The following is a 25,518-nucleotide window of genomic DNA, read 5'->3' as shown; positions in this document are numbered from 1 at the left end:
GAACTAAACTATTTTCAAAAAACAATCGGAGTGTTTCATTTCCGGGAGTTTGCGGTATTGTCCGATACGAAAAATGATATAATCTTGACTTGCGTATATCATGAATTAGCCACTTTGCTTATTTTTCACTTTATACCACCCACGACCGCCCCTGCCCACCCGCATGAACACTGTGACTTAATTCTTATCCATTTGGTTCTTTTAGTCCCCTTGCGGTGTTAAGTGTATCGAAGAGATAAGTCTTTTATATGACGGTGACGTTTTTGTCTTTTCAGGGGAATAATTAAAAATAAGAACTAATTCATGTTTAAACCTTGAAACTGGAAGACAATGCAAGAAGTTTTCAATATCGTTATTAAGATGTTGTCGGTCATTGGTCATCGCTGCAACATCCTTATTTGATGGTTCCACCAAGGAAATGTAAGAATTTGCTTTTATAACAAAATCAAAAGGAGTCTTCTACAGTATTCAATAAGTCCTACAGTGTCCTCCTCCTCTGACTTATATCAACTGCTTTTATCTCCTAACTGGTGTCCTAACTTTAAGGTAACGTTAAATACGTTAAATACGTTCATAAGATAGCCAATCAGATTCGCGCATTTCAAATCAAAACGGTAATATCATTTCAACCATTGTTCTAAAGCCAATGGAATTCTGCACCAGGATCCTGTATATTCATTAATACCTACTGCTATCTTTCCTCTGTTTTTCCGTGAAGTCCAGTACACACGTCGAATCGTTTTATATAGACAGTATGTAGACCGAGTCTCTCAGGTAGGTCATTCCATGTTTAGGGTTCTTTTAAAACTGTTTTATTTTTTTTGACATTTTTCTGTCTCTTGTGCTTTTAAATAATGGAAAAACAGTCATCCCATTGTGCAGGGTATTTCGTGACATTCAACACGAGTCTTTCCTTTTGTTACAGGGGGTGATGTGCTGGACATGCCGAAGTCATATTCTGTTTCTTTTGTTCGTCCATGGTCTAACTGAAGAAAACACAAACGTTGCATGATGTACTCAAAGTGTGTATGATTCTTTCTCTTTTCTTCATCTTCTTGAAACCGCATATTCATCATTTATCAAAGACGCTTTTAAGTGATCGCTGTGTTGATGACTAGAGTCTGTATCAAAAGTATATGGACACTTTACTATTTTAACATTTCCCCTGTACTAATTGTGCTATGTTTGAAAGTTATACACCGTTGGAAAGAAATTGAAGAAAGTGAAGTGTTCACAAACTTTTGATACAAACTTTATGTGCATGCAATTATGTCTACTATAGATTGTTACTAAACACAGATTAGACGAATGACACTAAAATGAATTTTGAGAAAGAATGGAATATTGTTTGACCAATAGATGTGTCGAGAGTTTTGATTTGACGATTATTAATTATATAGTCTCTTGAAATTACCATAGGACTTTCGTGAGACTTTAAAGTTGTAATGAAAAACTTTTAACACACGCTTTTTTTAAATAACTACGCGTTTTTTTTCATAAGGAACCTTCACTTGGCTCCGAGCCTGGAGTTCCTCATTTTTTCAGAGAATTCCAGCCTCAAAGTTCCTTATCGAGTTCAAAGTTTGGACTGATATGATGCTCTTTGTCAAACAATTGACTACAGTACAGAAAAAATCGAAAAAACATTGGACATCAATAACTTTTTGTTGAGGTTTTTGTAAATGTGTGCAAGTTCAGGTTCAACTCTTACTGTTTCTTAAACTTGATTTCTCATTGGGACCATTTTCAGCATCAAGTTCCTTATAAACATGTTCCTCATAAAAAAAAAGTGTTTTTGACGAGGCTCGGCTGTTCTTATATTTGTAGCACTTTGAGCCTAAAATTGTCATGTTCTAATATTCAGGGCTTTACTGAGGTACATCAGGTTTAATACTCTATTGTTATCATAATCCTATCGTTTATTTAGATTCAGATCAAAATGAAGATCTACCTTTTATTCCTACTTATCGTGGCCTTACACGCTGAAAATAAATATACATCAAACCAAGGCGAATGTACTGTGGATAGTACGGAACAGCATTGTCTAAAGAAAAACCAGGTATAATCGATTTTATATGCGTTGAATTTTTATAATACTATTTTCGATTAAAACAACTGGAAGTGTTCTATTTTTGGCATCTTCAGGAACATTTTAGCTGATTTTAAAATCGTAAATGCGAAATTGAGGCCGAGCAAAATTTTGCCAAAAGCTGTTTCGCGAAAATAAATCCAAAAAATTTCGTGATTTCTTGAACTCGCAAATTGAATCTGACAAAAATTAATTCCCTTAAAAGTTTTTTTTTTAAGTGTTTTAAGTGTTGCCGTTTCATATCAGACACATATTTCATATCAGGACAGTGTCTGCCTATTGTTATATTATGCTGATATAAGAAATGTTTTTCTTTTCCTCTTTCTGACCAATCTTGCTCCACATCCGTGTCATTCCAAAATGAAAATGCTTGTAAATTAAAATTAAAGAGTAAGCAAACGATATCACCTTTATTTAAAAACAAAACCTTTAACTGATTTTAATCACTAATACGAAATTAAATCCAAGCGAAATTTTTCCAAAAGCTGTTTCGTGAAAATAAATCCAAAAAATTTCGTGATTTCTTGGACTCGCGAATTGAATTAATTAAAAAAAATTAATTCGATTAAAATACTTTTATTTGTAGTCTGTAGAAGAAGATGACGATGAGCCCGTTTTTTATGAGGAAGATGAAATTGCTGAGGATCCTTCTGAAAAATGGAAAGGACGTGAAGCACTCTTCCAATGGGACCCAGTCAAGGTGAGTTCCCTTTTATTCTAGACCATTTCGTGCCCAATTACAGCGAACAAATTGAGCTTTTCATTCGAAAATAATCTGTAAGTGGACCTGTAGAAAACTTGCAATTAAGCGAAGTATACAAAGAGGCTTTTCTGTCTCAAAATTCTGCATTATTCACCAAAAATTCAAGAGCAGTGTGTGCTAATTTGCTGTGTAAAGTCCTTTTTCCGTCATCTAAAAATTAGTCCAATGTCCATCAGTCAACGGTTCAACCAAATTGGTTTTTAATGGCAGTACACTAATCTCGTGTGATGCTTATATGAAAGTTTTTGTGTGTAAGATGTCAATGCTTGGTTAGGGCTTAAACTTGTGTCAAGTGAAAAGAAAAAAATCGTTTGGACCTACAATCCCCAAGTAAATATCTTGAGACTATAGAATCATCATCACCAACATCGCAAAGCAATTCACCCAAAGCAAATGTTGACCAGAAATTTTATAATTTATCTATTTGTCAAAATCTATCCATGGTTAAAATTTCAGCTTTATAGCACCGCCAATCTTCAGATAGGAGGCTTTTAGGTCCCTCGTGAAGCTCTGTATATAAAAAATATGCTCGAAGGGTTAGCGTTTCTTCTAGAAAAAAGCTCATTCTATCTACTTACAGAGAAAATGAAAGAAATTGTTTATTTCTTAAGGTTGGGCATGAACGCCGAATAGAAGTCGCACCTGGACAAACAGTATCCATGGTTACTGCTGCTGTCAAACCAAAAGCCTTCCGTAAGTGTATTTATCATCCTCGGCCTCGAAATTAGAAAGGCGGAATGGACGAAAGTTCGTTATGTTACTCTTGGTGACGACGACATGTTTTCAGTTTCGACGTTTTATAACGGGAAAACGGGTAGGGCCTGTATGCCAAGAAAAAAAAGTATTGTAATTTACTTCTAAGTTTTTAACGAAACTTCTACATGATCTGATGTCTCGATATTCCTTGGTCCAATAATTTATTTCATTAAAGCTCAGTGTCCAGTGGTCAACGCTTTCAACATTTGACAATATAAGCTTGATAATAACAAAATCAATACAAGGATTTTTTTAACATCTTCTAAAAAGTTTTTCTCGCCCTCTTTTTTTCTTACAGTGATTGACAACTTTCTTACGGAAGCCGAGTGTGATCACGTGATCAACAAAGCTTTGACGAATGGATTGCATGACAGCTCGCTTCACATTGACCCTGAGACAAGAAAAAGCAAGCAGTACACACAAGGTAGGTTAGGTTAAACGTAAAGCTGTATTCATGACGTAATGTTTTCTACGGAAAGACCCCGGTTTTTGCCAGTTGTGGCAACTTTTATACAATTTTTGTCTAGTTTAAATTTGACACTACTGGCTAAAACCGGGGTATTTCCGTAGAAAACATTACGTCATGAATATCATGAATTTGGTCATTCCATTTTATATCCATGCAGGGAATTGACGAACATTTCCAGGGGGTAATCGGAGAAAAATTTTCAGGGGGATAAGAAGTATTTTTTCATTTTTCCAGGGGGTAAATGGTTATTCTAATGTTTCCATGGGGCAAAGACTAATTTTAGTTGGTCTTCAAGGGTTCTTTTGCAAGTTTTGCCATTTTCCATTTTTTCGTTTTTTGCCATTAAAAGGGTCGTCTACCCTCTTTATGGAAATTTAACTGTTACTACCCCTTCTCATAGACTGTGTAGTCTAGCAAGCTAGACGACTAATTCAGACATTGTATAAAGTTTAGAGATATAAGAGGAGATATAAAGAGAATAAAGGTTGGTATTGTTAACTGAAGGGACGAGAAAACTTGTTCGAGTAATAGAGGTTCGAGATAAAGAGACATTGAGTTGAAAATGTTTGTTCTCCTTCTTTACGCAGGTCATTCAAATTCAGCAATCGGTGATTTCCGACACTGGGATCGAAACCAAGATGGTGAAGCTACTATACAAGAGGTACTCTATCAATTTTACCACAATTTCTCACGCTGTCTGTTTTTTATTTTTTATAAGTATGGCGTTTATAAGAATGTGCAGGCATAATACGTGCCTGATACAGGGGTAGACACTTGCTTATTAAAAAAAAAAAACAAGTATTTGTTACTACGTTTAAGCTCAGTAATTCCTACGACGAATTTGTTTGCTGTTACATCAAAGTGAGTCACAAAAACTTGATGGCTAAGCTACCATACAATACTTGACCAATAAAGACAATAATTACAGTGTCGTAAAAACCGCTCTCATCCATAAACTTTAAAAAAAACCATTCCTACCGTACCTTGAAATAAGATTAAGATATTTCGTCTTTCAATGAAATCAAATATTTAATGGTATGATAAAATGGTAAAATAAAACTGCAATGTCAAGTATAAATTTACTGTCAATATTTTTTAAAGATTTCATACAAAATTGCATTGAATAAATTTTTATCAAAATCATAATCTACATAATCTAAGGCAAACTAAAATATTTACTTTCAAAGATAACTATTACAAATTACATTATATCCTAAATTTGGTTCTAATAACGCTTCGCTGTAGTGTATAGTCCGCCCACTACATGCTCTTTTTATAAGAACACGAGGCTGAAAATTGGCAAATTGAGGCCCAGCTATAGCAACTATATTTAAGAACAAACTAAATATGACCGAGATTGAAGCAAATATATATAGAAATAAACACCGTTACGCTCGAAAAGCAGAATTAAGAACATTGCAGACTCAAAATAAATGAAATGTGCTAAAGTCATGATACATTGAGAACACTTTAAGAACATTTAAGCCCGAAAATTTCAAAAAATTAAGAACGACCCAGCGTGAGCCAAAATTTACTGGTTCTTATAAAAGAAAGCATGCGTCTGTCAATGTCGTCAAGTTAAAGCAGATGCTTTTTGAAACACCTTTTTGTGATGTTTTTCTCAGAGATAAAGATTTCATATTCCATTCCCAACATTTCTTAACATTATAGCAGTTTCGTCATTCTTACTGGTAGCTTTGCAGTGAGCAAAAAGTTTAGAAAGCAGTGAAACTTCTGTAGACTTTAATACTCGTGCTACCAGACGCGTCAGGTCTTATTTGTCGATTTCGCAACGAGTATTTCTCCCCGACCGGTTTCTTACGCTCGTAAGACTTGAAAAACAAAATAACCAATCGCGTGAACAATAGCACACACGTGATTCCTAATAAGCCAATCACAAGCGTCGAAATGCCATATTCGTCATCTGATTGGCGCGTTTTTCGATGTATACTGATGAATGATCCAATCAAAACAATGTAATGCGAGAACGTGAATTGAGTGTATTCCTTCAAAAGGGTGTTCTCTAAGATAAACCATGTAACCATGACAACACCTAGTAACGCTAACACACCTAGTGACGTCGAATAACATCCGGTTCCAAGCTCCCAATGGAGAAAGGAAGACATTGTCAACAAAGACCATACGGTATTCCAAGCTGCGGAAAACATAATACCATTTTGTATAAGCATTCGATGACACCATACATCACGTATATTATCAAGCGTAATAGCGTAATACCGTAAATAATAGTGCAAGTCTTCGCAGGCATAACCATAACATATATTTAAGAGAAATTGACCAAGGACTATTAGGACTAATGATAAAGATAAGTTTCCGTGTGTCCATGCAAATAACCAAATTATACCAGTGAGCGTGTAACCAAGGAAAGCCATTAAGGTTTGACTTGACTGAATTGTGGCCTCACTTCCTCCACGAAAAATATTTACCAAGCAGTAAATCAACCAGACGCACTGATAGACAATGTTGATTGTCCATAGGATAAAGATCCGTGAAGTTGGTGTTATCTCCATAATGTAATTATCCGAGATCTGGTTGAATGTCATTGGAAAAGCAGGCGAGCCACCATGATAAGCAATAAAACTGAAGATTACAAATATTAGATAGATAACGCAACTCGTTATAAGAATGCCACGATAAGCGCTTTTTGTGTTCAACATTTTCGTAAAAATTATGTCTGAAATGAACAATATAACATGTATATAAAGTCTAAATCAACTTTTGAATCTACTTATGACTTAAATGCTTCCCAATAGCTCTTTGACGCTGATGAAGTCCAATGAAATAGTTTTCAGTGCCATCTAGTCTATCAAATAACGGTCCCCAGCCTAAATATAGTATAATCGTTTAAAATTGAGTAAATCATAGGCGTAGTGAGATACCCTGCAAAAAAGAGCGGTTTTTACGACATTGTAATTATTATCTTTGTTTTATCAAAAGATAATGAATATGTCATAAAAGTCTGGCACTCCCTCGTAAATCTTGCAGGGTATCTCGCTACGCCTATGGTAGTACGAAATCATAAATCACGCTACCACGCCGAAAAAGGCCCAATTACGACTTCAGGCAAACCGCTGGGGCCTCTTGAGCGGTAGTATCTAAAATCTATTTAGCTGAAACACACAAGCTGAAAATCCTGCAACTTATTTTATAAACACGAGTCTGAGTAATGACAGCCGTAATAATCACTCTCTAAAAACTCTGTTCTGATGAATATCTAAATCTCGTTATAATAAAAAGTTTCAAATTTCTATATCATCTCATCTTGTCTCATCTCTTACCCCTCTCTCATATCGAACCCATAAAATGATTTAAAAGTATCAACTAAGGAACTTCAATAAAGAGATATTTCATTTAAGTTGTCTTGAAAGTATATACACTTTGATAAATACATCATCTGATCTACGGTCTTGTCTCTCGTGTTGAAAACCATAACATGATTTAAAAGTATCAAGGAACTTTGATAAAAATATTTTTTATTTGAGTCTCCTTAAAAGTATATACACTCTGATAAAAATATCAGGGAAACGATAAAAAGCTTGACGATCACATGTTATATTTTGAAACCTTCACTTTCCTGTTCTGGAAACACGTTTAAGATGGAGCGCGTCAACGTTCTCCTCCTATGTGACTCCAGTCAACTTTCTTGCCAAAAAGTAAACAAACTTACTCTTGCACTTATAAACTAAAATGCTATGGCAATGTCATATATTTTATCATAATATACACATTTTTTATAAAAACATTCAAAATTTTTGAAGCATTTGGATGTTCTTAACTTTTTGAGTGTTAAGCCTATTTTCAAAATTTTTTGAATATTTTTGTCCATTGTTTTTAAAGAAATTGGGTGTTTTAGAGTCCGCAAAGCCTTAAAATGTTCTAAGCCTGTTCTTAATACTTTGGACATCGATGCCTTATGTTCTTGTGCAGTTTGCTTTTATAAAGAAGGATAAAAAAATGTTGGATGTTCTTGTGAAAAAAACGTGTAAATCGGATGAATCTCAAAGATATTTAGGTTGAAAGCGGTAACATAAGAATTAAGCAATGAATATTGAAGCGATTTGAGAAGCCGAAAAACGAAGGTCCCGCTAAGAAAATTGGCGTAGGCGGCTGAGCCTAATGAGATGTAGCTGGCTGCAGGCTACACAGAAAGAAATCTTCAACCTTTTCTAGGCAAGCAAAAGGGTCCACAAAATTTGCACCGTATTACGGATGACTGATTGAATCTAAAACTTCTTTCATGCTCTTCGAATACTAGTGGCAAATGTTTTCGCCAACGCAGGCTGCGTAAGCTATGTAGGAATTAAATGGCTTCAAAGTCATATAAAACAGCCTTTCTCCTAGACCCACTGAGAACCTTCCCCACTGGAAAGATTGGTCAAAATATCGTCCCCCACTAGAAAATAATCAGATAAGCAAATCTTCACTACAAAAAATTGTGCTATTTTTTCCATCCCCACTGAATTTTGTTGCTCAAAAACAATGGACTTCAAATCCCTAGTCATAAAAAACATGGGAATATCAATCCCCTCGAGTTTTGGTCCGTTAATTTAACCCATTGGCTGATAAAATCCCACCGGGTCAGTGAGAAGGGGGTGTTGTAACTCCCCTTATAAATGAGATTCGACTCCACAGAGCCTCAAGATAATTTAGAGTGTGATTAATTACGTATGTCCCGTGCCCTCATGCCCTCGTGCCCTCGTGCGTCGTGGGTAGTTCGTGGGTCCAGAAAAAAATTACGTGGGTCCTGAAAAAAATTACGTGGGTCCTGAAAAAAAATTACGTGGGTCCTGAAGATGATTTTGTGGGTCCGGAAAATGATTTCATGGGCTCAAGTCACGTGTGTCCTTGTAATTGTGTGGAATCTTCTTTGGAGAATTTGTTGGGATAAATTTGAGAGTTTAATTGGATATTGTTCTCCTAAAGCTATACTTTGAGACAACAAGTTCAAGTTGTATTTCAGTGTGATGCTTGTCTATTTCAGAAAAGTTCTTATAATTAACACTATATCCATCACTTATAATAAAAACCTGAATAGTTCGGTTAAATAACCCGAAAATAAATTTTTCTGCATCTGTTGACATAACAGATAAATTTAAGGGCTCTGATAATAGCGAGCCTACACGTTTTTTTTTTATAAGAACGTCAAAAATTTTCGAAGCCTTCGGATGTTCTTAGTTTTTTGGATTTGAAGCCTAAAAATGTTCTTAAAATGTTCTTATTTTCAGCATTTTTTGAGCATTTTGATGTAATTTCTTAAGAAAATGCATGTTTTTAAGTCCCCAAAGCCTTAGAATGTTCTTAGAATGTTCTTAAATTTTTGGGCCTCGAAGCCTTATGTTCTTATATAGTTTGTTCTTATAAAAAAAAAACGTGTAATCGTTTGTGTTTACAAGATTTTGTAAAAAGTTTTTGACAAATTTATACAAAGCCTCCCCCTTCGTGGCATCGAACCATAGACTTTTCGCACCTCAACTTAACCAAATTTTCTATAATAATTCTGGTATGTCAAGTATATGTTTTTTGGACCCACGAACTACCCACGTAATTTTTTCGGGACCCACGAACTACCCACGAGATTTTTTTCGGGACCCACGTATTTTTTTTTGGACCCACGTAATTTTTTTTAGGACCCACGTATTTTTTTTTTTGGACATACGTATTTTTTTTCGGGACCCACGAGGGCACGAAGGCACGGGGGCACAGGATGTACGAGGCACGAAGGCACGACCCACGAGGGTACGAGGGAGCGGGACGCACGTAATTAATCACACTCGATAATCTACAGTCTTTACTATCTCTTTTACTGTAGAAAAAGTTTTATGCCACCCCCGGCTGGTAGTTAATCCACAAAAATTAACCAACAAAAAAAGCAAAGAATACTGAATCCTCCAAGAAATTGTTATATCTTTCACAAGTCTAAAACCAAACCAACTTTGTTTCTGTCTATTCAGAACTTTGTGTTTCATGTTTGTAGCTAGTTTGTTCTCTATGTTGAAATTTGAGAAACCAAAATAAAAAGTGAATCATAAAAACGTTATTTTTGAACATGATAACAAAACAAAAAACTGCATTTATGCTGAAACAATAACTTTAGGTCTGATTTTAAAAACCCTTTGTTTAATACCCATAATCAGACTTAATCTTTCTTTATCTCCTTTACATGAAAATTATAACCGAGATGTTTGAATCACCCTCTTTCTGTTGCTAAAGCTGTCCCCGCCCCAGACATCGCCCATTAAGGTGATACCCTTTTTGTTCTGCTGTTATTTCAATTCGAGAGTGGCAGAATTCCAACGACGAGATAGGGACTTTTTCTTCGTGATTACGTGATGAGAGGTCAAATCGATCATGATTCGAAAAATTTTTGAGCCGTGATACATGATTTGGACTTTTTCAAAGGGATGCGTGATTGTCCATTTCTATTTGCTGATTTGCGTGATCGTGAAGAAAAGAAAACTGCGTGATATCGTGATCAGAGTTACCGCTGGGGGCCTCATTCGAGGTTTCATTCCCAATCAACTAACTGGCTGATCAAAAATTCAAAATTCACTTTTTTTTTTCGAAATTCAAGCAAGCTGATTTTCCAACATTGGTAAAATTTGCACCGACTCACAAACTTTTGAATTCACGCAAATCGTTTTCAATTCACGCATTCACGTATTCACGTATTCACGTATTCACGTAACGTAAAACGCCCATTGACGAATTCACGCAAACTGTTGGATGTTCCCTTATACAGTGTTGAACTACTGGCATGCTAAATGACAAAAAATATTAAGAGTAAAAGTGCAACAAAGACTTTGAGGGAATCTGAAGTAAAATAAAACCCCTTCTCACAGACCCACTGAGACCCCTTCCCACTGAAAATATTGGCCAAAATATCGTCCCCGGTGGAAAATTATACTCCAATTTTTGTTCCGACTAAAAATAATTAAAGAAAATTCTTCACTGCAAAATATTATGCTATTTTTCCCATCCTTACTGAATTTTTTGACTTGAAAACATAAGAATTGAAATTCCCGGCCATAAAAAATATGGGAACATCAATGTCCTCGTCGAGTTTTAGTCCCTTATTTTTACCCATACCGGCTGAAAAAATCCTGCCAGGTCTGTGAGAAGGGGGTGTAGACACGTGTCAAGTCGCCAAAAGTAATGTCGACCGCTTCCCGTACTAAGATTCTACTAACTTTTCTGAGATTTTTCTGTTGTCTTTTCCGTGAAAGCCGGCTGAAGTTAAATTGGAAAGTGTTTTTTTTTCAAGCTTATGTTGAGTTAGGAAGGTCAATTTTCCAAAACTCATTCTTTTAACTACTGGGACTTGTTGACTTTCCCCTCTAGAGAGCGACAGTGGAGTCTCTTACCAGAAACGACAGTAATGTTGTATAATCAGGCCCGGCGGAACAACCGTAAAATTGGGGAGGCTGAAGGCTCAAAATAAGATAAAATTCGCAAGGAATTTGAGAAAAAAAATCTCATTTGCTCAAAGTTGGGGAGGCAGTTGGGGGGGGGTTGAAGTCTCCCCAATCTCATCGTTAAAGCATGTATATACTTTTACTAGGGAATACTTATTTCTTTGAGGACAGCAAAGTCTAAAGAATATCGCGCCTTAGTCTCTCTTGTAATGGTCGGTTTTGGCAACCCTCCAACCTTATCAGTACATTTTTATTTACGTTTATAAAGTAAAGTCGGCGAATTTATGAAAAAACGGAAAAAGTGAAATACTTTCTTTCTAAAATAATATATTTTTCACATTTTTACAGTTTTTTTACAAGAAAAAAGTGTTTTAACATATTTTTAGCACTAAAATAAGAAAATAACTAAAATAACTATAAGATATTATTAAAATAAAAAAGAACCTAGGAAGCAGATAACTTTTCCTACCCCTTAGTACACGAAAGGAAAGGATTGGGCTCTAGTTTACCATCGTCCAATTTTCGCAAATCGTCATATTATATTTAGCACTAAAAAGCTTACCCCTGGAAAACTCGAAATCGACCCCCTTTAAAACACCACATGGCTCAGATAAAAAGTTAAATCGATGATTGTAAGACTGCTAACACATGATATCTTCATCAACTATGTTTTTGAAAGTACTCTTAGGTACCTAATAGCCAGGAGGGGTTAGAATAAGCGGGAGTAAAGATGTCCCGGGTGGAAAACTTTTGAAAAGAACGCTGATACAGCAGAATTGGGACAAAAGAGGAAAATTTCAAAAAAATTTCCCCAAAAATTAATAAGCGCTGGGTTGGAATAAGAATGTCATGGGTGGAATATTTTCGAAAAATCAATTACCAGGGGAAGGGGGGTTGTTAGGTACCCGTGACTATCTTACATTCAAGTGTCTTGTAGATTGTGGTTTCTATGATAATTGAGGATCCTGTTACACGGAATTGATATCCCTTAATATTTTGGGATCTGTTTCTGTGTGTGGTTATTCTTGGGGTGATGGTTTTAAGCGTTAACGGTTTCAGTACGGACAGTGTAAGTGATATTCTCATAAGAACCTCTCTTCGATGATCGGTAAGCCAAGATGAAGACACGGATAATGAAGATGACGCACGTGGCAGCTAAGAAAAAGACTGAGAAACCACCCACGGTTTTGTCTTGGTCCCAGACCTTTGCTACGGTACCGCTCATGTAGAAGATGGTGACCAAATAGGCTGAGAAGGTGTATTCAGTGAATCGTCGGATAGCGAAGGTTTCGATTGCAAACCAAACCAGGGTTGCGATTCCAAGAAAGATCAACATACCCAGAGATACTGAGAAATCAGATGCTCCTAACTCATAGTGAAGGAAGATTGAGACGGCACCAATGAACCCGTAAGTAGCGGCGGCTAGGACGAAAAGGACAGCGTTTTGGACAATGAAACGGTGGCACCAGACGTCGCATTTGTTTTCTTCTTTCTTACCAACGACACGGATGAATTCTGCGATATCGTAAGAATGGAAGAAGAAGGTCAAAACCAAGAAAATTATTTTGAAAATATAAACAATGAAAGCTGCCATAAGTTGATCTCTCCACCATGCGAAACCAAGACCAATAGTAAATGCAAGGTTGACGATATATGCTGCGAAGAATTTCCAATTGAAAATCCCGGTGCCTTCACCATGACGACAGATACAAGATAGGGCGTATGCAAGCCATAGAAGATCAGCAACGAAGGTCAGAACGGCCAGAGCTGATTGCGTTTTGTAGACAGGGAACATTAAGAGATCGTATTTTTCAAGCATTTCCTTTTCCGTCTCAGCGTGTAAGTCACCGGTGTAAACGCCCAGTGACGCGAGTACGACGTACGTCACGAATACGGCGAACGCTAACAGCGTCATACCAGTATATTTCATTTTGTCGCTCGGCATTGTGTCAGAGTTGTTGCTGCAGTGTTCTACCTGAAAAAGAGAATGTTGAAGAATGAAATTTTTGTGACGTTTTCTTAACGTACATAATATGTTTTTGGATGATGTGAATGTGGGATGGATACGTGGGTAGCCATTGTTCGAATGTTTTATACCAGCAAACGTATTGTCACGTTCAAAATTGTCAGGTTTAAAGACTATTCTAAGTTTAGGAACAATATTTGTTCATTTTCTAATAGTTTACACGCTTTTTTTATAAGAATGTCCATAATGGCCAAAAAATTAAGAATATGTTAAGAATATCACCATCATGGAATTTTGCTGTTCAAGCTAAGAATGCCATTTTTAGAGAATTTTTCAATTCTAAATTGTCAATTACCCCCAAGGCTCACTCCTTTCACAAAAATGCCATTTTATGCTTGAGAAATGTACTAAATGTTCTAATCTAGTCTGAATTAGGATCCTAACCTAAGAATGCTGTAAGAATATTTTAGGATGATTTTCCCAAAAAAGCTAAGAATATCCATGATGAAATGGATTTATAAAAAAAAAAGCGTGTATCCCAAATTTCTTTGGATGGTACACTTCCTCTCGCAAACGAGCTTGTTTAATACTTTTCATTTCGAAATCAATAAAAAAGAAAGACACCACATCACGATTAACCAAAAAGTCCTCGATATCAGAAGCTCTTTAAAGAACCACAAGAAGGAAAAACAGGCATAATTATGACAGATAGTAGAGGAAACAAAGGAAACCGATCAATTTTAAAGCACAGTTGATGACGTAAGCAGAGAATTAAGTACTTTGACCTATTACTATTTCGTGAAGTTCTTTTAAACTTTTAACAGTTTTAATGACCCTAAAGATCATATTACGTCGCTTTAATAAACTTAGTTACCATGAAAAGTATGTTCCAAAAATTTATTTGATACAGATACTATTTGTGCTTTAAGCATTAGCCTGTGATGGACTATTCCACAGTCCTTAATACACCTTAACCAAAGCCTTATAGCCTGTGCTGGACTATTCCACAGTTGTTAAGTTAATACACTTTTTCGACCGTAGTCGCGTAGTCAGGGGTGTGCCACTTTATTATTTAAATATCCCCCTAAACTTGATCCAATCCTTTTTTTACACCTTTTTCTATTGCCTATAGGTGCGAAAAAAGACTGGGTGGTTTTAGGGTGGTAAAACGGACAAAAAATGCCCGCGCGGCAATTAGCGACTACGGTCGAAAAAGTGTATAGAGCGGAGTCAAAAAAAATTAAAAAGATGAAAAACGCAAATTAAAAGGTGGGCTGTTGAAGTTTAACTAAAGGCTTGGGGACACGAGAAGTTTTTTTCGTGTTGGTGCAATGCAACATGCTCCATCCCACTAACCTGAAATGCTTTCTCGTGTCTCCACCCCATTTTTCTTTTAGCTTCTCTCACTTTTGTCCCTGGGACAATGGAGCAAAATTGATTCGAATCGAATGTCTAAGCTTGTTGTGGCCTGTTTTGCCCAACAGCACTGTTCATTATAACAAAAGTAATTACATTTTTGTTCAGCCTTGATATAGGAAAATCAAATCTTGAGACTTTTTGTATGGATTCGAGGTGAAAAGTTGAAATCTTTCGATAATTCACTGTGAAAAAAAGTTTTTTATTGATTTTCTACAGTGAAAAATGCTTCAATATACTAAAATAATGCTTCGAAATACATGAATAGCTCTTACCTCAAATGGATAACAAAGTGTGCTTCACGTTCGCCCGCGTGGCCTTCCTCTTCACCGTCAACTATCTGAACGAACACGTTTGAAATCGAACCACCTTTTTTTCTCTCATTCCATCCCCACCTCTTTTCATAACAAAAGATTTCCGCCGTCAAACATATTTGTTAGATAAATAATCATAAGATTATTGTAGTTAGCGACTAAAAACGCACTCCTTAACGACTTTTCCCAGTCGCTAACGTAAATAATGGGCTATAAGATGGAGATATTTTATGCCTTGCTTTCTTTTTATAAACACTACTACTAGAAGAGAAAATTAATACGATGAGTATAAGAATTATCCTAGGTAGTCAATCCTTTCTTTTTCGAACCTCTTTAATCCGAATCCTTCTGCATTTCGAACTAAGATATTGGTCACCTCAGCTAAAAATTCGTATAAAACACTCTGTCATAATTTGAATCTTTCTCTAATTTGAAGAAAAGTCTTAGTACCTTGAAGATCGAATTAGAAAGTAGCAACTGCAGTTAAAATTAACTTGAATCCTTGGATTTTTTCAAAAATTGATTTGAAATTAGTAAAATTTTAGTTTACTTTCCAAAATTCAACGAAACTAGGCCTGACCTGGCATGGATTATTCTTACCCTCCACCTTGGCAATTCTTTGTTATGTAAACAAAGCAGCGACCATTAACTTGTTAAGAAAATAAACAAACCAAAAAAAAAAAATCAGGGGTGTTAAGAAGGAAATCCTTTCGCGAGATTTATCAGGAAAATGAAATAAAGGTCTTATCACAGTTAGTATAAAAGACCACTTTACTCTGTTATCCCATATCATTTGCCTCGATGAGTCATGACATGGTCCATACATTTCTTGAGGTTATTCAAGCTTGAACTTCTCTAAGTTACTTGGTGTGTCTCTCATATCATTTGTCTCGATAAGTCATGTCGCGACAGTCAATTGACATTACAGGAGTGCTAAATCTTTTTTCCAGCTCCTTTTGTTTTTACTATGATCTACGGCCTTGAAAGTGTTTTCAGTCAGTTCTACTACGGCCTAAACCCACTAGATTTAGGATTGGAATTTAAGCTAATAAACCATTCGGAAACAGCGCCAGACTCGATCACCCATGCAAAGTTATGTTGGTGGAACTAACATTACCTTTGTGTGTATAAAGGACGCACAGGACACCTTATAAATATTAAAGGTACTTAAGCTCAGACCAAAACTGGAAAAGGAACTCCCGATGTCTTTGGAGTAACAAATTTTCTGTGATCCTGTTCCAAATCTCCATAATTTCAACAACAATTCGCATCAGAGAAAAATACACAGCTTCGGTGATTCTTTCAGGGAATAAGATGCCTTATTCTATACTCCAACATATTTGGAAAACGTAGTGAAAGTGATTGATGAATTCCTGTCTGAACCCTGTATTTCTAGTTAATAAACGACCGCGCTTATCATCTTCCTTATCTTTGTCCACTCAACAGGTGAAAAGAATGGCAGAGAAGACGATCAAACTTTATTTCAACGAATCAGACATCAAAGAAATGTAAGCTTCATTTCTTCCACCAAACTCTAAAAATGAAAACCGTTTTCATCTCTACTTAAAGGTGCAGTGGAGGTTAGTTTTGCGCTCATAAGCAACCGTCTTGTGGTTAAAATCCCCCCTGGGTCATACCAAGGACCTGAGGTTATTGCTTGGTCCCTCTCTATCTTTAATGTTCCGCTACTGAATGATGAGGGTCAAATACTAGCCACGAAACCCAGGGCAAGGAGTGGCACTCTCTCCACCCTTTGGTTAGATAGCACAAGAAAAGCCCAGGAAAAGGGAGCCTTTGATTCGCCCCCGCCCCGGAGGGGGCACTCGATTAAGAAACGACCGTAGGTTAGGCCAACAATTTGACTTTTGAAAACGGACCTTTACAGTGCAGAGAAAGTCTTGTCAAATTTTGATAAGGACCCTTAAGGGCCGCACGCACGGTATTTCATTTACCTTGAGTGCCTCACCCGGGGACCCGCCTATGATCGGAAACTTTCTTATCTATTATCTTAACTACTGGAATTTATCGATGAAAAAATATAAAAACTTCTAAAAGTTTTAAAGAGTCTGATATCACTCTATGCTACTCAAACTGTCTTTTTTTATTCTTAGGTTCGAAATTTTGAAAATCAACACTTTAGATGATGGTATAATTACTCGTGATGAATTTACGACCATGAATACAGCTGGTCTCTCGCAATACATGAACGATTTACGCGAAGAAAACCCACGGTTTCGAGATCGTTTTAGTGAACAGATTTGGTTACGACAAGGTGATTCATCGGACCGCGTTATGCAAGGCTTAAGAGAAAAGTAAGTTTAAATTTCATCTGTCACTTTTCGTTTTTCAAAATAGGCATTATGTACAACGGTACTTTTTAATTCCCTAAATAGGTTTCATGCGGTGATTCTGAGTGTAATTTGATGCACTGTGATACTCACGGTAACTTCATCGTCTCAATAGCTTTTATTCTATTTTATTTCTTTTCAAAAACAGAGTACGAAAGCTAACAAATCTTCCGGAGTACATCGTCAACGGCGGTGAAGCTCTCCAGGTTCTCCGATATCAACCTTTCGGTCACTATCACGCACATTTCGATTCACAAGACAAAGAAGCTCATCCAGATAAACCGATGTGTTGCCATATGGATCCTGAAGCATCACCCGATAACTGTCGACTCTGCAGGTACATCACATATTCTTCAAATTGTTGTAATAAACTTCTCAAATTATAAGTGAATAAGAGAGCTGGAAATTAAAGCTATGTAATCATTACACCCCTGTGTCACAGACTCGCTGGGACCCCATCCCTACTGGATAATTTGGCAAAAATTTCGTCCCTGGTGGGAAAATACCCTGAATTTCAGCCCCACTGGAAAATTGACTTTGATTTCATACCAACTCGAAATTCAATCAATGTTTAAAAATTACACTTCAAAACCATCAATGGATTTTTTAGCCTTGGAACAATTCCCCATTGGGATTTCAACAGGATTCTTTATCCCAACTGAGGAAAAAAGTTCCCCTGGGGCTGCGAGACAGGGGTGTATCATTCAATAACATGAATAAAATTCTCTTATCTGTTGAAAAAGTGGCTTACGCGAAAGCAAAAACACTGTACAGATCAAATGTACGTCTATTTTTACAGTGGAGTCTCTACAACTCCAACACTCACAGGGAACGCAGATTTCTTCGAGTTATGTAAAAGATTTGGTTTATAGAGACGTATTCATAAAACTTTGTCACCTGAGGAGACTCGTAACCAAGGAGACTTTCGAGTTATAGAGATTCGAGTTATTGAGACTCTACTGTATAAAGTCAACTCTCTCTAATTCGAACTTTTATTATTCGAATCTCTCTGTGATTTGAACTGAAATATTAGTCCCCTCAGCTTGAAGTGGTTTAAATTACTCTCTGTAATTCAAATCTTCTTCTTATTCGAATAAAATATTTGGTTCCTTGAAGTTCGAATTAGAGAGAGTCCTTTCTTTCTCCCATTCTAGACTGGTAACCATCTTATATTTTTTTGCTATTTTTCTCCCATTCTAGACTTGTGACCATCTTATATTTTTTGCTATTTTTCTCCCATTCTAGACTGGTGACCATCTTATATTTTTTTGCTATTTTTCTCCCATTCTAGACTGGTGACCATCTTAATTTTTTTTGCTATTTTTCTCCCATTCTAGACTGGTAACCATCTTATATTTTTTTGCTATTTTTCTCCCATTCTAGACTGGTAACCATTTTATATTTTTTGAGTGACGTTGAAGAAGGAGGAGAGACTGCATTCCCAGTTGCCGATAAAGATGACTATGACCACGAGGTGAGTTGGATTCTCTTTCTAGCTGGCACACAACGTTGTTTCAACGTTTATGTAACGTTCCCAACGTCCATTTAACGCTAGATGGACGTTGAAACAACGTTGTGTGGCAGCCGGCTATAGAACTCTTTGTAAGCTTCAGTTTAATCGGTCGACAGAAAATCTTACTAAAGTTCTTAAGCTAAACCCAACAAAGAAATTGTAATTCTAGTAATGTGACTGCGGATTCGGGGATTCGGGGTGGCTTGATTATGAAAAGGATGAAGAAATTAATTTACAAGTTGTTATTTGATTTTGTTGGTCGTTGGCCTGTAATCAAACAATTTTGTTACTTTTTCTAAAGAACGCATCATTTTTATTACTTCAAATGACCAATTAGTGCTTTTAAAAACTCCAACTCATCCCAAGCTCAGAGTAAAGTCTTTGATGTGTGGTAGTAAAAAATACTAGGATTAGGGTAATTTTCCTAAAGGGCATTCGGGGTAAAAGGGGACCTCAGGAGTACCTCATATCGCCGAAAAAATTCTAATCACAACATCACGCTGAAAATATCTTTTCAACGCGCTATTCCACCTGTAAAATTCTTTCATCAATTACGTATAATGAATGCTTTTTCATGTCATAAAAAGGGCCCAATCCCATCATACGAACCGCCGGGGCAGCATAGACAATTTGGGATTCTAATCTATTGGCCATTCTGATATTTGGTCATTTACAGTAATAAAAATGACGCGTTCTTCAAACAAAGTAACAGAATTGTTTTATTACTGGTTAACGGCCAACCAAGTCAAATCAAATAAGAGCTTGTAAAAACTCCATCTCATCCCTCTAAATCCAACCGAAGTTGAGAATTAACATTTCCATACTCTATTTCCTCTTATTTTCCAGGAATTTCGAAAACGTGAGAAAGACGATTTGTACAATCTGAGTAAATTTTGCCATAATGCAACTTTGGTCGTGAAGCCAAAGAAAGGACGAGCTCTCATGTGGTATAACCATCACCTTGACAACAACAAATGGCTAGGTATGTTCAAGTACTCTCCTGTGCTTCATTGTAGAGGGGGTCACTTTGAAAATTTTCAAAAAAAATCGCCCTATATAGCATTTTATTATGACCCACCTATTTTATCAAATTTTCCTGAAAAAGTGCCAAAGTCTTCATTTTCCTAGGGTTTTTTAGGAAAATCACCCCAAAATCACTTGATATTGACCCCCCCCCCCATTTTATGCATTTTCTCCCAGTGTACCAACCCCACCTGCTCATTCTACCCTTCCCTACAATTAAGGACAGAAGAGTATTTATAATAAATACCACTAAAAATAAGCTTTGGTTTGGATGTATTTCCTAAAATGTGGACAACGCATTTGTCCCTTAAAATGGAAAATTTACAAACAATGTTCAAATAGCTTACCTTATCAGTAGGAAATTCCGGGGTGAAAAAATTCGTCAAAAAAATTTCGTCAGCAAAGAATATTCGTCAGCAAAAAATATTTGTCGGCAAATTTCGTCACTTGCAAATTATTTTGTCATTTTTTGCTGACTAATTTTCTGCTGATAAGGTATACAGTGTGTCCCAAAAAAAAAATTCTCATAAATTATGCGAAGTTTTATGACTTCTATACATAACTAGCCGTCCCGGCGTCGTCCGAGACGACTTCTTACTCCTTTTAATACGCTCGCTTCGCTCGCTTTTCTATTTTTCAGAAACTTGTAGGGATTTGTATACAAATGTACTTATTTTGCGAGAAGAAATGTTCTTAAATTTAGGCCTTTTTCGTAAAAATTGATGTTTAAAATTTTTAAGGGGACACTAAAATTAATGCACATTAAAAAATATGGTGAAAGTATTTTTACTTGAATTTTGATTTTTCTTCTCCTTATTAAATTGTATAAATTTGTCATAATTTCTTTTGTTGAAAACCTTCAAACAATAATGTTCTTGACTCGCTAAAAATAATGCTCATGCAAATATTGGTGAAAATTGAGTTAAAAATTTCTCGCGAGAAATCGGTTATACTTTAAACGTGCTTTTTTTTTTGGGTTTTGGGAGAGGAAAGACTATTATTTTCCTCACGCAAGGATGAAGATAAAAAACAAATAGAAATTCAAATTCAGTATTAGAGGTACTTGGCAACACCGATCACTCCAAAGACCACAGTGCTTTACGGTGGAATATAAAGAGTGCCTTTTTTCAATACCTCTTAACAGAGTCAACAATTAATTAACAATTAAACTCAATGCGTAAGTAAAAAGCGTTTTCATTTTGCTATCTCAATAGAACAAAAAATAGCAAACATTGATTAAAAAATTTTCCATAATTGAATTGGGAATAAGTCATCAACTTTCTTCATATTGTCCAAGGTCCATTAAATTGAAATGTTTTTATCAGAGTATCAAATAGAAGGGAAATGTCATCGGAGCTTTATTAATCTCAAGGGTAATCATAAATATGATGTCTTTTTGAAAACTCAAATTTTATCTTCGACGTATTCCCATGTGAATCAAAATTATTTCATAACCGACATAAACTTTTTTTTTTAAAACTATAAATTATGCTGATACTGCTATTGCACAGTCAGTTGTGTTTCTCCATCAAGGAGAAATGTGCTCTCTTGAATGGAAGTGCGCTTGGCGAATAGAATTGAATATACAATCAAAAAGGCGCGAAAAAAATTGCCGTGTATTTAAAAATCGCTAGCGAAAAAGCTTCATGCGAGAATGGGAGAGTTCCGATTTAAGCGTATTATCTATACATAATATTTCCATCTCAAAAACTATTCAATCATCTTTTGGGAATTGAATTTCTATTGTTTGAACACTGTAATCCAATTTCAATTACCTTAAAGGAAGAAATTTTGGCGGGAATTTGATTTGGTGGATAGCCGAAAAAGTTTTTCAGAGGGAATTTGATTTGGCAGATAGCTGGTAAATTTGACGGAAATTTAATTTGGTGGTTGCAGGATATTTTTGGCCAAAAGCGTTATTAGATAAGCAAAAAAAAACCTGTTTTAAGGCTTGAAATAGCATGAATTGGGGGAATGCGTGAAATAAATTGAATTTGGTGGATGGAGGAAAAAATTTTGGCTGGATCTTAATTTGGCGGATTTTGGCTAAATCTTTCCGCCAAAATTTTTCCTTTAAGGTACTATTAGCCCAGTTTAGATAATGAGTTTTCAGGATTTAACTTTATATAATAGTCGAACGTGCGCACCGCACTGGGCTCAACTTCAGATTTTCCCGTTATTAGAAGGCCCAATTGTAACATTTCAAATATTTAGTATTAGGTAGCAAATATACTTTGTCCGTTTTGGCTGAAATTTGGTACACTTGTTCCTGGGGGTGTTTTTATCTTAATTTTTTCATTTTTTTATGTGCGTTAGAATAGTGTCCTCGTCCTAAGAGCCTTTCAAAAATCAAAATCAAAATTTTCAAAAAATGAAAAAAACACCCCCAGATATTCACCCAAGGAACAAGTGTGCCAAATTTCAGCCAAATCGGACCGTTTTTAAAGTCTCCAAGCTGCCAGCCTCGTTTTGGTGAAAAACTCGTCCCCAGGCCCCAAAAATCAAAATTTTCAAAAAATGAAAAAAACACCCCCAGATATTCACCCAAGGAACAAGTGTGCCAAATTTCAGCCAAATCCGACCTTTTTTGAAGTGTCCAGCCTGCCCTAAAGTTTTCGGACGGACGTACATACATACATACAGACATACAGACATACATACATACAGACATTCTCAGATTATAGCTCAACTGAAGTTGAGAAAAACTTGCCCCCTTTTTTCGTGACACACTGTATAGCATAAATACCAATTCGTTCTTTCATTATCCTCTTTATCTTTCATCATTCAGGAGCCATGGATTACTGGTCATTGCATGGTGGTTGTGATATCATCAAAGGAACCAAATGGCTTGCCAACAACTGGTTGACTGCACCAACAGCTGAACTTGCACATATTGATAGTTTATATCTTAGTGTTGAAGCTCCTGGTGCTTTTTAAGAATAATTTCTTATCATATTTCTTATCTAACTCAAACACTTTCACAAACCTTTAAACACCCCTGTCTCACAGCTCCGGATGAACAGTTTTCTTCAGCAGGGATAAAAATCCCTATCGAAATCCCAATGGGGATAGAAATTTTATTGTTTATTTAAAAAATCCAGTGGGGATGGTTTTGGAGTGCAATTTTTAGACATTGATTTCTCGAGTGGGGATGAAATCAAAGTCAATTTCCCAGAGGGGCTGAAATTCCAGGGTATTTTCCCGCCGGGGACCAAATTTTTGCCAATTTTTCCAGTGGGGATGGTGTCCTAGTGGGTCTGTGACACAGGGGTGTCTTTAACGATGGAGTTGATGGTGGTAATATTGGCCTAGTCTACTGTCCAGTCTCCTCGGCCATACAGAACACTGCTAGATTTACTTTACCTAATTTTTCTAATAACCATTTTCCTTAATTTTTCAGAGCAATTTAAATTTAAGTGCATGCTTGATACCCAATTTTTTAGCTTTTGTAAATAGATATTTATTGACATTCATCAGTCAAAGAGAATAATTAATTTTACAGAGATTGTGTTCATTCATGTGCTAAAGCCCAAAATTTTGAGTGTTACACGTTTTTTAAAACATAGTTTGAAACATCTTATTGATATCTAAAAAATGTGAAAATTTAAAGTTAATTGGATGACTATATCAAAATTTTTGCTACGTTTAAGATTTTAGGGTTTTAGCTGGATTTTGTGACATACCTGCACAAAACAGATTTCCAGTGACCTTATTAGCAAAAAAGCGCACTCCCCCTGATAAAAATAGGTATTTTTGTCCATTTTCTTAAGAAATTGGATGATTTAGAGTCTGCAAAGCCAAAAAGTATTTTGTCGTTAATAAGTGCATTGAGTTTAATTAGATATAGCAACCTACTCCAAAAAAGCTAATCTCTACTTTTTAAGTCTTATGTTCTTTGATGAATTTTTTATATCAATGATGTGATCTTTTAAAAAGAAATACCCGAAAGTGCTCCACTTTTAAAATCTTTAAACGCATGTTTCCGTGTAAAATAGAATATGTAATCGATATCAATACGCATTCCTGGAATATGAAAGATATCGTCAGAAATGTTTGCAGCAGAAGTAATTGACGTCAAATACAATTTCTAATTTTTTTTCTTACAATACTGATACCACAAAAATCAAAGAATTATATATTGGACATATTGATATGAGGATGTGATTGAATGACAAAAATGGATGAAAATCACTGGGCGAAATAAAAGATTTCAAATTCTGGCAATATCTTGAAAATATGATATTTCCATATACATTTGTAAATATGAAATTATGACTTTTTTATATTTCCAAAGTTAAGGAAATATCATATTTCATATGAAGTTATAGGAAGACTTTGATATTACAGACGAAGTTATAGGAAGACTTGGATATTACAAATGAAGTTATAAGACAGTGCTGTAGGAAGCATTTTCGTATTGGGGGGGGGGGGGCTGAAGTTTAGTGACACCGCGAGGGCCAAGCATGGTTTGGCCCGAGGGGGGAAATTTTGAAAATTTGAGCTCTAGATTGCTTAAAAATACACTCAAAACATGCACATAAAAGATAATTATGACAAATTAAAAATGAAAAACTTTGCATTTTGCAAAATAACCATTTTTGAAAAAATTATTGGGGGGGCTCCCCCCCTTGCCCCCCCCCCCAGTTGCTACGGCACTGTATAAGAAGACTTTGATATTACAAATGAAGTTATAGGAAGATCTGGATAATACAAATGAAGTTATAGGAAGACTTGGATATTACAAACGATGAAGTTATAGGAAGACTTGGATATTACAAAGAAGTTATAAGAAGACTTTGACATTACAAATGAAGCTATCGGAAGACTTGGATGTTTCAAATGAAGTTATAGGAAGACTTTGATATCACAAAGGAAATTATAGGAAGATCTGGATATTTCAAATGAAGTTATAGGAAGACTTGGATATCACAAATGAAGTTATAGGAAGACTTGGATATTACAAAGTAAGTTATAGGAAGACTTGGATATTACAAATGAAGTAATAGGAAGACTTGGATATCACAAATGTAGTTATAGGAAGACTTGAATATTACAAATGAAGTTATAGGAAAACTTGGATATCACAAATGAAGTTATAGGAAGACTTGAATATTACAAATGAAGTTATAGGAAAACTTGAATATTACAAATGAAGTTATAGGAAGACTTGGATATCACAAATGAAGTTATAGGAAGACTTGGATATTACAAAGTAAGTTATAGGAAGACTTGGATATTACAAATATTAAAGAGATATTATATAAAGTTATTAGTAAGTTATAGAAGACTTTGACATTACAAAGTTATAAGAAGACTTTGACATTACGGAAACTTGATGATAAGTTTACAAATAAGTTATGAAGTTATAGGAAGAACTTGGATATCACAAATGAAGTTATAGGAAGACTTGGATGTTACAAATGAAATT

General features: G+C 35.7%; 2 protein-coding genes across 2 annotated transcripts; one reads left to right on the top strand and one right to left on the bottom strand.

Moving 5' to 3' along the window:
* The first annotated feature begins 933 nt into the window (after positions 1 to 933).
* LOC136823825 (transmembrane prolyl 4-hydroxylase-like) lies at positions 934 to 23,589 on the top strand. The gene is made up of 12 exons (XM_067079995.1): positions 934 to 1,022; positions 1,928 to 2,059; positions 2,676 to 2,789; positions 3,464 to 3,545; positions 3,907 to 4,032; positions 4,665 to 4,738; positions 16,653 to 16,714; positions 17,318 to 17,518; positions 17,703 to 17,891; positions 18,938 to 19,028; positions 19,914 to 20,049; positions 22,879 to 23,589. The coding sequence occupies exons 2-12, from the start codon at positions 1,940 to 1,942 to the stop codon at positions 23,025 to 23,027; spliced, it is 1,344 nt and encodes a 447-aa protein (XP_066936096.1). The 5' UTR covers positions 934 to 1,022; positions 1,928 to 1,939; the 3' UTR covers positions 23,028 to 23,589.
* On the bottom strand, positions 11,818 to 15,300 carry LOC136823816 (uncharacterized). The gene is made up of 2 exons (XM_067079988.1): positions 15,168 to 15,300; positions 11,818 to 13,485 (listed from the first exon to the last, which is right to left on the bottom strand). The coding sequence occupies exon 2, from the start codon at positions 13,453 to 13,455 to the stop codon at positions 12,550 to 12,552; it is 906 nt and encodes a 301-aa protein (XP_066936089.1). The 5' UTR covers positions 13,456 to 13,485; positions 15,168 to 15,300; the 3' UTR covers positions 11,818 to 12,549.
* Positions 23,590 to 25,518: the final 1,929 nt, after the last annotated feature.

This window comes from Clytia hemisphaerica, unplaced genomic scaffold, assembly GCF_902728285.1.
Source record: "Clytia hemisphaerica strain Z4C2 unplaced genomic scaffold, Clytia hemisphaerica genome assembly, whole genome shotgun sequence".
Lineage (NCBI taxonomy): Eukaryota > Metazoa > Cnidaria > Hydrozoa > Leptothecata > Clytiidae > Clytia > Clytia hemisphaerica.
The sequence above is the reverse complement of the archived record's forward strand: the minus strand, read 5'-3'. Positions and strand labels throughout refer to the sequence as shown.